General features: G+C 39.5%; 1 protein-coding gene across 1 annotated transcript; it reads left to right on the forward strand.

Moving 5' to 3' along the window:
• The first annotated feature begins 2,952 nt into the window (after positions 1-2,952).
• On the forward strand, positions 2,953-3,291 carry LOC131018598 (uncharacterized). Its single transcript, XM_057947309.1, has one exon. It carries the CDS (start codon positions 2,953-2,955, stop codon positions 3,289-3,291), a length of 339 nt encoding a protein of 112 aa, XP_057803292.1.
• The last annotated feature ends 10,507 nt before the right edge of the window (positions 3,292-13,798 follow it).

Raw genomic sequence — 13,798 nt, forward strand, 5'->3', positions numbered from 1 at the left:
GATGAGTGCAACATGATTGAGTCTGTAGTGGATTTCCCTGCAGCCGTGAAGGATCCCTTGGAGGAGTGCATCACACGGTCCTTATATCCATATTCCAATCTAGACGAGGCGTGTGATGAGATCTTAGATTATATTGCAGAGCTGGAGGCCATAGAGAGACATCCCATCGATCCTGTGCCTTACATGGATATTCACAAACCTGTTGATGGGGGAAGGAAGTCGGTGCAAAATGAAAAAGAAAAAGAATCCAGGCCAGCGGAATCATCCGGGCCAGCGGAATCATCCAGGCCAGAGGAATCAAGCAGGCCAGCGGAATCATCTGGGCCAGCGGAATCAGCCAGGCCAGCGGAATCATCCGGGCCAGCGGAATCAGCCGGGCCAGCGGCCGCACCCAAAATTGAGCTGAAGCCGCTTCCCGAGCACTTGAGATACCAATTCTTGGGTGAGAATGAAACTTTTCCGGTTATTGTATCTGCATATCTATCTCCGTTGGAGTTGGAGAAGTTGATGCGAGTTTTAAGGAAATACAAGTCGGCTATAGGATGGTCTATTTCTGACATCAAAGGAATTAGTCCTTCTATTTGCATGCATCGTATTCTATTGGAGCAGGAATACAAGCCTAAGGTGCAGCCGCAGAGACGTTTGAATCCGGCTATGCAAGAAGTGGTGAGAAAGGAGGTGCTGAAATGGTTGGATGCCGGCATTATTTATGTCATTTCTGATAGTGAGTGGGTAAGCCCGACGCAAGTTGTCTCTAAGAAGGGAGGCATGACGGTGGTTAAAGATGAGAGAGATGAGCTCATAGCTACGAGGCTGGTCACAGGATGGCGCGTGTGCATTGATTACCGAGCTTTGAATGCAGCCACACGTAAGGATCACTTTCCTTTGCCGTTTATTGATCAGATGCTTGACCGATTGGCAGGATACGAGTATTACTGCTTTCTGGATGGGTACTCGGGCTACAATCAAATCATGATAGCCCCGGAGGATCAGCATAAGACCGCGTTTACTTGTCCCTATGGCATCTTTGCTTTTAGGAGAATTTCTTTTGGTCTTTGCAATGCTCCTGCCACTTTCCAGCGCTGCATGATGGCGATTTTCCATGGGTTGATTGAAAATATCATGGAGGTATTTATGGACGATTTCTCTGTCTTTGGATCTTCCTTTGATAATTGTCTGGACAATCTTGCTCAAGTGTTGCAGCGTTGTGAGGAGACGACACTCGTGCTCAATTGGGAAAAGTGCCACTTCATGGTTCGTGAGGGCATTGTTTTGGGGCATAGGGTCTCTGCCCAAGGATTGGAGGTGGACCGTGCTAAGATCGTGGCCATTGAAAAGTTGCCGCCACCTACTTCTGTAAAATCAGTGCGGAGCTTCCTTGGGCATGCAGGATTTTATAGGCGCTTCATTAAAGATTTCTCCAAGCTGTCCAAACCACTATGTGCTTTGCTAGAGAAGGATGTGCAGTTTTATTTCACCGATGAGTGCCTCGCCTCCTTTGAGAAGTTGAAAGCCGCGCTGATCTCTACACCAGTATTGATCACGCCAGATTGGAGTGCTCCGTTTGAATTGATGTGCGATGCTAGCGATTGGGCCGTGGGAGCTGTGTTGGGGCAAAAGAGAGATAAGTTATTCAAGGTAATTTACTACACTAGTAAAACTTTGGATTCTGCTCAAAGGAATTACACAACCACGGAGAAGGAGCTGCTAGCTGTGGTGTATGCTTTTGATAAGTTCCGTTCTTATTTGATTGGAACTCATTCAATTGTCTACACTGATCATGCCGCCATCCACTACTTGTTCACAAAGAAGGACTCCAAGCCCCGCTTGATTCGTTGGATCTTATTGCTGCAAGAGTTTGATATGGAGATCCGAGATCGAAAGGGATGTGAGAATGTGGTAGCTGACCACTTGTCTAGATTGGAGAATCCGATCGAAGGAGATGATCCGAAGATGGCCATCAATGAGTCTTTTCCCGATGAGCAGATTTGGGCAGTGCTATTTAAGGATCCTTGGTATGCAAAGTATAGCAATTACTTGGTTATTGGAGCTCTTCCCGAGGGGTTGAACCACTATCAAAAGAAGAAGTTCCTCCATGATGTCAAGTTTTATTATTGGGAGGATCCTTACCTATACCGAAGGTGCGCCGATGGCTTCATTCGACGATGTGTTAGAGAGCATGAATGGCCGAAGATCATAGAGGAGTGCCATAGCTCGCCTACTGGAGGTCACTTTGCTGCCAACCGCACTGGCATGAAAGTAAATTATAGTGGATTCTATTGGCCCTCAATTTTTGCAGATTGCCATGCTTTCGTGAAGTCTTGTGATCGATGCCAGCGCATGGGAAACATTACCAAGCGGGATGAGATGCCGCAAAACATCATTGTCGAGGTAGAGCTATTTGATGTTTGGGGAATTGATTTCATGGGTCCTTTCCCTCCTTCATATGATTTTTCCTATATATTGCTTGCTGTGGAGTCTGTGTCTCGATGGGTGGAGGCGATCCCAACTACCACTAATGATTCAAAGGTAGTCATTAAATTCTTACAAAAGAATATTTTGACTCGGTTCCGAGCACCGAGAGCGTTGCTTAGTGATGGGGGGTCGCACTTCAACAACAAGTTACTAGCAAGTGTGTTGGCGAAGTATGGAGTAAAGCACAAGGTGACGACTCCATATCATCCTCAAGCTAATGGGCAGGCAGAGTTGGCAAATCGAGAGATCGAGCAGATCTTGGAGAAGAGCGTCGCCAATAAGAAAGATTGGGCAAAGCACTTAGATGATGCTCTTTGGGCGTATCGCACTGCCTACAAAACTCCGATTGGTATGTCTCCCTATCAAGTTATTTTTGGCAAATCCTGTCATTTACCTGTTGAGATTGAGCACAAGGCATATTGGGCGACGAGGAGAATCAATTTGGAGTTCAAGGAGGCCGGTCATATAAGGCGAGATATGCTGACGGAGTTGGATGAGTGGAGGAATGAAGCTTACGAGAGTTCTCGTATCTACAAGGAAAGGGCGAAGAAGTTCCATGATTTGAACATCCGCACAAAGGAATTCAAGCCGGGACATGAGGTACTCTTGTATGATTCTAAGCTCCGACTATACCCTGGCAAGCTGCAGTCTAGATGGAGAGGTCCTTACGTGGTTCACAAGAGCAATTGGAATGGGACCTATGAGTTGCTTGCGTCGAATGGGTCTACTTTCACTGTTAATGGCCACCCCCTCAAACCATACTTCAAAGCAAAGTTGGACCGCGACGTGGAAGTGGTCAACTTCGTCGATCCGTGATTGAAGGTATCGTCGACCTCTAGACGTTAAATTAAGCACTTGTTGGGAGGTAACCCAACTGTTTTTCTTTGTTTTGTTTTTCTTTCTTTTAGTGTAGTTTTGTTTCTTTTTGTTTCTTTGTTTAGTTTGGGGCAGGTGTTTCTATGCCAGATTTCTGGTGGTCTTCATGTTCCAACGCAGCCACTCTCCTCGCTGCACCTATCCAGCACAACCATTTTCTTCGCTGCACTTTTCCACGTTGCACATGTCCAGCGCAGCCATTTTCTTCGCTGCATCTGTCCAGCGCGGCCACTCTTTACTCTGCCCAAGGCCGCAAACCCACATTTTCACCGCCTCTCACGATGGTTCAGCTTTTCTTTGCCGATAATTAGGGACGTTTTCTACACTCTTCGTATTTCTTTTATGCCCTCAGGACATGGCATGTTTTAAGTGTGGGGGAGTGTTTTGTTGCTTATATTTTTCAAAATTGGGCGAAATTGATTTTTCTACGCTTAGTTTTTGGTCTCGAATCTGGCTAATTTTATGAATTTGTGGAAGAGACGATGGTTTTCAATGTACATTTTGGGTCTGTGAATGAATGGAGGTTATTCTTGTTTTATTTTTGATATATGTTTCTTGTTTGTGCAAAGAATTATGAGTTTTGTTGCAACACTTTTGTAAGTTAATAAAACATGATTTGTCCGGTAGATGCTAGAAGGAGTGTTGTCATTGTGATTGCCTACGATCGTATCTAATCTGTTAAATTGTTGGACGAATTGCCAACTCTAAAAAATTGCCAGCTCTGAAACATCTGGCCTGTTCTGAAATGTGATAGCTCTGAGTCTCTGCTCCTCTAGTCTAACTATGAGCATGGGAAACCACGTGAAAAGGCTTTAGATTACATCCAAATGGTTTTATTTCATGAATTATGGCTCAACTGTCGAAATCTCAAAGCACACAAAGTGTGAAAATTGGTGATATTGATTATAAAGGCGATCACATTAGGCAATTCACTTCTAGCGGAGAATTGGGTCTGATCGAATTACTTGCATTACTCTTTTGTTGCTTCATAAACTTTGAGTTACTTGCATGATCAAGAGATGTGTGTTGATGGTAAAGTTTTGAATTGACTTTGTGAATGTTTGAATGGGAATGAACATTGTTGAAATCAATCTCTTCCAAGGATTCATATAGATTTTGCTTGAGGACAAGCAAAAGGCTAAATGTTGGGGAATGGTGATTTATGCTTAATTTACTCTATTTTTATGGGTTTGCATGTGCATATTTTAAGTTAAATCTTCTGGAAACTGGTGCGTTTTATGGTGTATTTTATGCCTTGCAGGAGATTTAGGTTTTCAAGATGAAGAGTGCAAATGTTGGAGAGTTTGGGCTAAGAATCGTGTTTTTGTGAATACTCTGGCATGTAAGAGAAGCAAAGCCTCGCTTGCCAGAGCAGAGAAATGGGAAGCCAGAGAAATGCCCCAGAGTCAAAGCGAGTGAGGAAGCGCCAGAGGAATCGAAGCGAGTGAGGAAGTGTCAGAGGAATCGAAGCGAGCGAGGAAGTGCCAGAGAAATCACTTCGCTGCTGGAATCATAAGTGCAGAGGAATCAAACGCCAAAGAAATCACCATTTCTCTGGAGTCAGAGAAATCATCATTTCTCTGGAGTCAGCGAAATCAAGAAGCCAGTGTAGCGAAGTCATCACCAGATGAGTCAATAGTCAGAGCAGCCAAGCAAAAGTCCATTACAGCGGAATCAAGATGCCAGAGAAATCACCGTTCATCTGGCGATACCAGAGAAATCGCCATTCCGCTGGCAACCCATTCCTCTGGCGATAGCAGAGAAATCGTCATTTCTCTAGCGCGACCCGTTTCCCGGGTAACATCCGTTCCTCTGGCGAGAAGCTGCGAATTCGGCAAGAGTGGGAGTATTTTCCGGAGCGCGCATCCAGCTGGAAAGTTGCCTTATTTTACACGATTCTATTACCTTTAGAATTCTACTTTGCATGGCAACTTCCATGGTGATCCGAAGGAAATCTGAAGCTTATAAATAGGTCCTCTTTTGACCTATTCATCATCCCCGAACACTTGAACATTTATATTTTCAGTTTTTTTAGCTTTAGAATATTTTAGCTTTTTAGTTTTCAAGGCTTGGATCAAGATCGAAGATTCAAGCCGCTACTTCAGTTTCATTCGGTTTTTATACAATTCGTTTTTACAATTGCGTTCTTTTTAATTATGTTTATGTTTGATTTTATTATGTCTGGCTAGTTCTTTTATTCTGAACCTAGGGTTTGTACATAGCTAATTAATTATGTGTTTTTGATTTGTTGATATTAATTTGCCTTCCAAGTTATGATTCATGATTCCTGGTGCTTATTCTATTGTGAATTATATGATCAATGATTTACATGTCTAGCTGTTCAGTTTGAGTCTTGAATGCGATAATTGTTCAGCCGATTCAGGAATGCATGATATAGTGTTAGCCTTGAGTCTTGAATGCGATAGGTGAAGCTATAGGAAGCTATTCTTTATGTGATATTTGGAGTTGATTGATCTTTGGAGTCTTGAATGCGAAAAGGGGTTAGTTAATTTACGTTCATAGGTGTTCGTTAGAGAAGCTTGTGAATAATATAGTGATCTTTCATCAAGGTTGGATTAAAATTGGTAATTGAATCAATAAGTTAATAGCATGTAGTTGATTAGTGAAAGTACATCCCTAGGGTCGGAGTTTCCTTACGTTTGAGTTAGTTATCGTTATATGCTCTTTAGCTTTTATTTTATTAATTTTAGTTCGTAAATCACCTTCATCATTGTTTTGCCTGTTTACTGTTAGAGTCTGTTTAGAAAATAGATAGAGTAATTTCGTTTTACAGTCTCTGTGGATACGATACTTTGCTTGCTATTTGCGTACTACAATTACACTGTTTAGTTGCAGTTTTTGTCGCTATAAAAATAGTGATCAAATGGATGGCGCGTGCAATGCACGCGCCCAATGAAAAAAAAAGGAAAAATTGGAAAATTCGAATTTTATTCAAATTTTGACTGCACCTCCTCGATTTGCGCACCTTTGACTGACCGTTTTCAATTTTTTTTTTTCTTCTTCTCTTCTTTAAAAAACCCCACCTTCTCCCCACAATCTTCACACCTCTTCTTCTCCAATTTTCTTCTCTTCACACCTCTTCTTCTCCTACAATTTTGTCCGTCATGGATCCACACAACCCTTTCTACGATCCAAATTGGTGCCCCGATCTCTCCTCCGATTATCATCCTGATATGGGAGGAATCAACTTGGAGGAGAGCCCGCCCGAGGAGGAACCGGTCAGTGCTCAGCAGAGTGTCTCCCCACCAAAGAAAGGCGGCCGGAGGAAGGAAATGGCCACCAAAATCAAGCACGACAAGGCCGCTAGGTACCGTCATACGTATGCTCCCGAGCATACGGATCTCATCGTCCAAATTTGGGCGGAGGAGACCAACGACTCGATCCGTGGGACGGATCAGAAGGGAGAGGCATATTGGGGCCGGATCCGCGAACGTGTGAACCCCATCCTCGGCGTCGACCTTAAGATCAAGCAACTTCAAGGCCACTGGTCCCGGGTGAGCGCGGATGTGCATCTCTGGGAAGCTGTTTGGGTGGAGACGCGCAACAATTGGCCGTCCGGTCATTCGGATGATATGATTCGTGAAAAGGCCCAAACCCTCTTCAAGGCTCGAAGCCCACACAGGGCCTCCTTCAATTTCTGGAACGCGTGGAGAGTTCTCCGGAACAATCCCAAGTTCAAGTCGATGTACCTCCTTGGAGACGTGCATGCCTCCAAGAGGACAAAGGCTACGGAAGACGGCGACTTCACCACCTCGGCGTCGGGCGAGGAGATCTCTTCTGCCCGGCCCATTGGCAACAAGGCGGCCAAGGCGGCGACGAAAGGGAAAGGGAAGGCAGCAGCGTCGCATACGAGCTCGGATCCTCCACCAGAAATAGTGGAGAGGTTGGAGAGGACCGACGAGCAGATGAGGGCATTCACCGCCCAGTACCAGCGGAGGAACGATATCCGGGAGAGGGAGCTCGATATGCAGCTCCTGAACACGGATACGACGCACATGACGGACGCACAACGTGCATTGCACGCGTCCATGGTCGCCGACGTGCTCAGGCGTCGTGGTCTATCCTAGGCTATCATGATGTTTTAGGTTTTTTAAATTTTTATGTATTTTTTTTTAGGTGTTTTTAAATTTTTATGTATTTTTTTTAATGTTTTAAGTAATTTTAAATTTATGTTTAATCCAGTATTTAACTATTACAAAAATATGCTATTTAAATTATGTAATAAAATTTAAATGAAAAACATAAAATCAAAACTAATATTATCAAGTAGGCTATCAAGGAACCCCAATGCAGCACTACCTACTCAATAACACAAACACTATCAAGTAGGCTATCAAGGAACCCCCAATGCGGATGCTCTTATATGATTTTAATTGATTTTGCACTCCTGTACAAGATGGAGCACACGGAACCATCATAATAGGCTGGGCTAGCATGGATAGTTTTGGGCTTCTAAAAAGTACACTTCACTAGCTGACGAAGCAAGAACATGGGCCTCCTTTGGAATTGTTGAAATCATTATCTTCAAAATCGTATTATTACAAAAAAAAACAAAATCTAATTTTTATTTTCATTTACATATCCACCGTCAAAAAAAAATTCAATGATGTATTTCATATACACTTTATCAATGTTCGATAAATCAGTCCTATTTGGGAGTAAGCAAATAAAAAAGTTACTTATCGTATTGCTAATTTTTAAAATTGATTGATTTTGTAGTTACAATTTGTCTAAGTTCTTATGTCTTCAAATACAATTTTTTTAGGTGGACTTAGATGCGGCTGGCCACATCTTTGCAGTGGGCTCGGGGCAAGGTCAGCCCATATATTAAGAAAATCTATAATTTACAATCTATCTATATTAAATGCACTCTCAAATTCAAAGTGATTTCAAATTAATTTTTAAATTGATTTAAATGGTAATTTTGAAAATATGTATAATATGAACGTTACAAATAAATCACATCTCATTGCACACCCCACTATCTCACCCACAATTAACATAATATTTTGATAATTTCTCTTTCAAAATTTTAGGCACAGTTAAAAATAATTTTTCTGCAATTTCTCTTTTCAAAAATTTATGTGTAACCGCATATTGGTTAAAGAAAACTGTAAATGAGTATTTTAATCCAATTCATCAATATTTATCTACAATATAAATTGCAACAACACTAATAAAAATAAGTGTCTTATTATTTTCTTCTCCTTAATCTACATTATATATATTAAAAAGATAAGTTTTAATTTAAAATTAATTTCAAATAAATTTTAAAATTGAGTAGTTACAACAAAATTAAATATTTATTTGTAAACTATATTTTTTCTTTGTATTTTCTTTTCATTTTTTTATTTCTCTCTAAAATTATGAAAAATTCGACTAATTATAAAATATTTAATATGCATATCAAATTAAAGATCACGATAAGAGCTTTAATTTGATATATTTTATGTAAATATATAATTTAAAATGAAAAGGTTATATTTGTTTAATGATTAAAATTTTTAAAACATTATCTCTCCTCCCTCATCGTTTTTGAATAATTCTATTTTTATTTATTTTTATTTTTCTTAACTTATTTTTTGCCTTTTCATAGTACTAAATTTTATTATTGTGAATTCTACTTTATTGTTATATAAAATTATTCAGCTCAAATTCTACTACTATATTAAAAAGAAAACTTTCAATTTCAAATTGATTTATAGGAAATTTTGTAAATAAATATATACTATATTAAAAAGGGAGTTTCCAATTTGAAATCAATTTCAAAATTGAATGGCAATTTGGTAGTTATAATAAAATAGAAGGTTTATGTTTAAACTCTATATTTATTTATTTTTTTCAATTTCTTTAACTTCTTATTTGTTGTTACATTTCTTTTCAAAATTGTGAAATTCGATTAATTATAAAATATTTAATATGTATATCAAATTAAAGATCGCGATAAAAGCTTTAATATGATATATTTTATGAAAATATTTGATTTAAAATGTAAAAATTAAATTTGTTAAAATATTAAGGTTTTATAAATTTATCTCTCCTCTCTCATCTTTTTTGAATAAATATATATTTTATTTTTTTAATTAGTATTTTATTTTTAATTTTTCTAACTTACTTTTTTGTTTTGTTTTTCATAATTTCAAATTTTATAATTGTGATTTTTTTTCAATATTCAATTAAAATTTATTTTTTATTTTATTTATAAGTATAATATATAATTGAATTAGTATTAATTTTATATAAATATAAAATTTAAAAATATTTTCCCGTGCATTGCACGGGATGCAAATGCTAGTATAATTGAAAAGGGTAAAATTAGTATTTAAAAAACTGCCAACAATATTTAAAAACATGCACCAACTGCCATTAGGCCACGATTTTAGCAGGTACCATATTTTTTCTAATTATCTTTTAATAATATTATTATTTTATTGTATGTTATATTTGGTGGATTTAATAACATGTTGCTTTTATTATTCATAAATAAATGTAAATTGAATGATTACCTATTATTTGTTGCGGTTATATACATAATTATAAAAAATTATAAAAATAAAAATTAAAAATTCTGGCTTACAATAGAATCAGCCAACAACATCTACTTGTTCTTCCTCCAAGTTGCCTTTTCCCTCCCGTAGATGGTGATCGACAATTGCTCAATATAGCTGGTAAGGCTTCTAAATTGCTCGCCCATTACTCGTCCATTCAGTCCATTAGATTAGTTTAATTGGAGAGTTCAGATTAATTCTCTTTTCGCTAAGAGCATTGGCAACGCCTTACACGATAGCACCTACTCGTATAAGGCATTGCTCGTGTAAGGCGTTCCAAGGCAGCCTTACACGAGGGCTACACGATGGATCGTGTATGCCCGATAGTGTTACTTTTTCGGCGCGTGTTTTACACGTGCCCTATTTAAAAATATATATATATATATTGAAATTCGATTTTTGAAATTTGAAGACAACTTTGACTGCCTCGGTTTGCGTGCCTTTTTTGACCGTTTGATTTTTTTTTTCTTTTTTCTTTTTTTCTCCTCTTTATCTTCTCTTTTCTTTCTTCTTCTTCCTCACTTTCTTCCTTCTCTCAACAACAATTCTTCTTTTTCACTCTTCCAATCTACACCTTTCAATATTTGCTTCTTTCTTCTTCCAACAATGGCGGAATCCCACCACGATTCTTCGTTTGATTCATCCGACAGTATAGCTCACGCGATCATGGAGGAGATAGAGTTGCAGAAAAATTGCTTGCTCAAATCTACACCCAACCGGCGCCGGAGCCGGGACGTGTTAGACATCCCCAGTCTTACGTCCACCGTGATCATGAGGATGCCCACCTACGTCTTATGCAAGATTACTTCAACGACAATCCGACGTACGGACCTACATTTTTCCGACGACATTTTCGAATGCAGAAGGAGCTGTTCTTGCGCATCGTCGAGGCTGTTCAAGGTGAAGATACTTACTTCCAGATGACCACGGATGCCATAGATCGGGACTCTCTTTCCCCTTTGCAGAAATGCACGTCGGCTATTCGCCAATTAGCCACCAGCGTTAGTGCGGATACTTTTGACGAGTATCTCAAAGTCGCCGACTCTACCGGGCATCAGTGCCTTAAGAAGTTCTGCAAGGCTGTCATCCGGGCTTTCGGAGCCCATTATCTGCGTCGTCCAATGCCGGAGGACATCACACGCCTTACTCAGATGCACGAGGCGCGACACAGATTTCCCAGGATGCTCGGGAGTCTTGATTGTATGCATTGGGGGTGGAAGAATTGCCCTAAGGCATGGCATGGCGCAAATACACGCGGTGATCAAGGGGAGCCAACCTTGATCTTGGAGGCCGTTGCATCCCACGATCTGTGGATTTGGCATGCCTTCTTCGGTGTTGCTGGTTCGAACAACGACCTCTACATTCTCAGCTAGTCGCCTCTATTCGCCGACGTGTTGGAAGGAACGGCGCTGCCCGTGCTCTTTCAGGCGAACCATCGCTACTACCAGATGGGGTACTACTTGTGCGACGGCATATATCCGGAGTGGCGTTACTTCGTCAAGAGTCCATCGATGGCGACCAATCAGAAGGAGGCGAGGTTCAAGAAGATGCAAGAATCGGAACGGAAGGATGTCGAACGCGCCTTTGGAGTCCTTCAAGCTCGGTGGGGAATCATTCGCAGTTCGGCGCGTAATTGGTACGTGGAGCACCTCAGGGACATCATGTTGTGTTGCATCATTCTCCACATTATGATTGTGGAGCACGAAGGTGAAGGAGCAACCAATTGGAGAGATGACGACGCGGGACATGGGGCGTCTAGCAGTGACTCGACGAAGAGTGGTCTAGCAACCCCAGTTTCCTTCGATGAATATGTGCAAAGAGATACTATGCTCCAAGATATGCAATTTGATGGAGCATGTTTGGGCACGTTTCGGACCTCTAGGGCCGGAATAGTTATTTTTAGGATTTGTTTTTATTTTATTAAGTTTTATGTAATTTTTAGGATTTCAAAATTAATGCAATTTAAATTTTAAGTAAATTGTGTTATTTAAATTTATGCAATTAAACTTAAATGAAAAATGGAAAAATCAAAACTAAAAAAATTATGTAGGCTATCATGTAACCCCAATGCGACCTCTTTACACAATGTGGTCCCCCCTCCCCCCTCATCAAGTAAGCTATCATATAATCTCAATGTGGATGCTATAATACTTATCATTCTCTATTGAACATTTCTCTATCTATATATATATATATATATATATATATATATATATATATATATATAGTCAATATATCAAACTAGCATATTTCTTATAGTAAATTAAAATTTTACCCACTCAAATAAAAAACTTAAATAATGGCCAATTTTTGTGTTAAATGACTAAACTGCCCCTAAGATTAAAATTAAAAAAATTACCCACAAATACATCATCAAAAATACACTTCACATTGTCAAAAACAATATCAGATCTTTTGTCTCCCTTTCTGTGGCAGGCTATCTCTCTCTCTCTCTCCTCTCTCTCTTTCTACGTGCACCTCTCTCTCTCTCTCACAATATTTTTGCATCTTTTGCTGCATCTTCACCACCACCTCTGGCGAGTAGGCCGGATATTCTACCGGCTGGCCGAGATCCTCCAGTTCGGAATAATCCTGTTGACTCCTCGAATCTGAGCGCAATCTCAGCATCTGCATCGCTCCTCGAATATATTTAGAATATCGAACTCATTTCAACTTCTAATTTTGTTCACTCTCTCTCTCTCTCTCTCTCTCTCTCTCTCATGCCAAATTAATATTGCTAGCTAGATTAGTTGATTGACTCAAATTTTGAGGTTTTATAGTGTAGTTTTTGAAAAAATAAAAAATATGATTAATGTTCTAGAATTCATAACAGATCTATAAATTCACAACTAGATTTATGAATTCACAACTTAATATTCATGAAATTACAATCAAATTTATGAATTCACAACTGAAACTAGAATGAACAACCAGTTCGATGAATTCACAACTGAATCGTTAGTGTTGGTTGTGAATTCGAGTTTAAAAGTTCGAATTCACAACTAGTTGTTTTGGTTGTGAATTCAAGGTTTAAAACTATAATTCACAACCAGTTTGATGAATTCACAACTTAATTGCTAGTGTTAGTTGTGAATTGGAGTTTTAAAACTCGAATTCCCAACCAACTCTATTGTTGGTTGGGAATTCAAATTTTAAAATTTGAATTCAGAACTAAAAATAGTGCTAGTCATGAATTTGAATTTTTAAACATTGAATTCATGAATGACAATATTTCTAGTTGTGAGTTGTGAATTCGAGCATCCATTGATCACATTTTTTTGGAGTGCTCTTTCACTGCCCAAATTTGGTGGAATCTTTTGTCGTGGTTCTGCCTTGATATGCCGTTGGTACATGACATCAATAGCTTCATTATATTTGCCATGCACCAAGCGGTCAGCTCACAAATCGCCAACCTTTGGAAAGTCGGGTTTATCACTACCATTTGAGGTATTTGGTGCCTCATGAATAAAGCTATCTTTGATGATGTCTCTCCTTCCATTATTTTTATCATTAAGCTCGTCAGGGTGTCGCTCTTAGAGGTTTTTAATAATTTCCAGCTCGGCTGCATGCTAACTCGGTTAAGGATTTGATGATTATTCATAAGCTGGGCATAAAAGGCTCCCCACGGCCTCCTCCTAAGTCTATCTACGTGAATTGGAATTTGCCTCGCCCTTCTTGGTGCAAAATTAACATCGACGGCTTGGTTAGAAGCAATGTGATTCATGTCGGCGGTGTCTTCCGGAACGCGTTTAATGAGGTGCTTTGTTGCTTTCATATTTCAGCAAGACGTGGCTTACCCTTTGAAGCTGAGCTGCTCGCGTTAATCTTGGCCTTGGAACGAGCTGCTACCATGGACATCATTTACTTCCGGATTGAAT

The sequence above is a fragment of the Salvia miltiorrhiza genome, chromosome 3 (genome assembly GCF_028751815.1).
Source record: "Salvia miltiorrhiza cultivar Shanhuang (shh) chromosome 3, IMPLAD_Smil_shh, whole genome shotgun sequence".
NCBI classification, from domain to species: Eukaryota; Viridiplantae; Streptophyta; class Magnoliopsida; order Lamiales; family Lamiaceae; genus Salvia; species Salvia miltiorrhiza.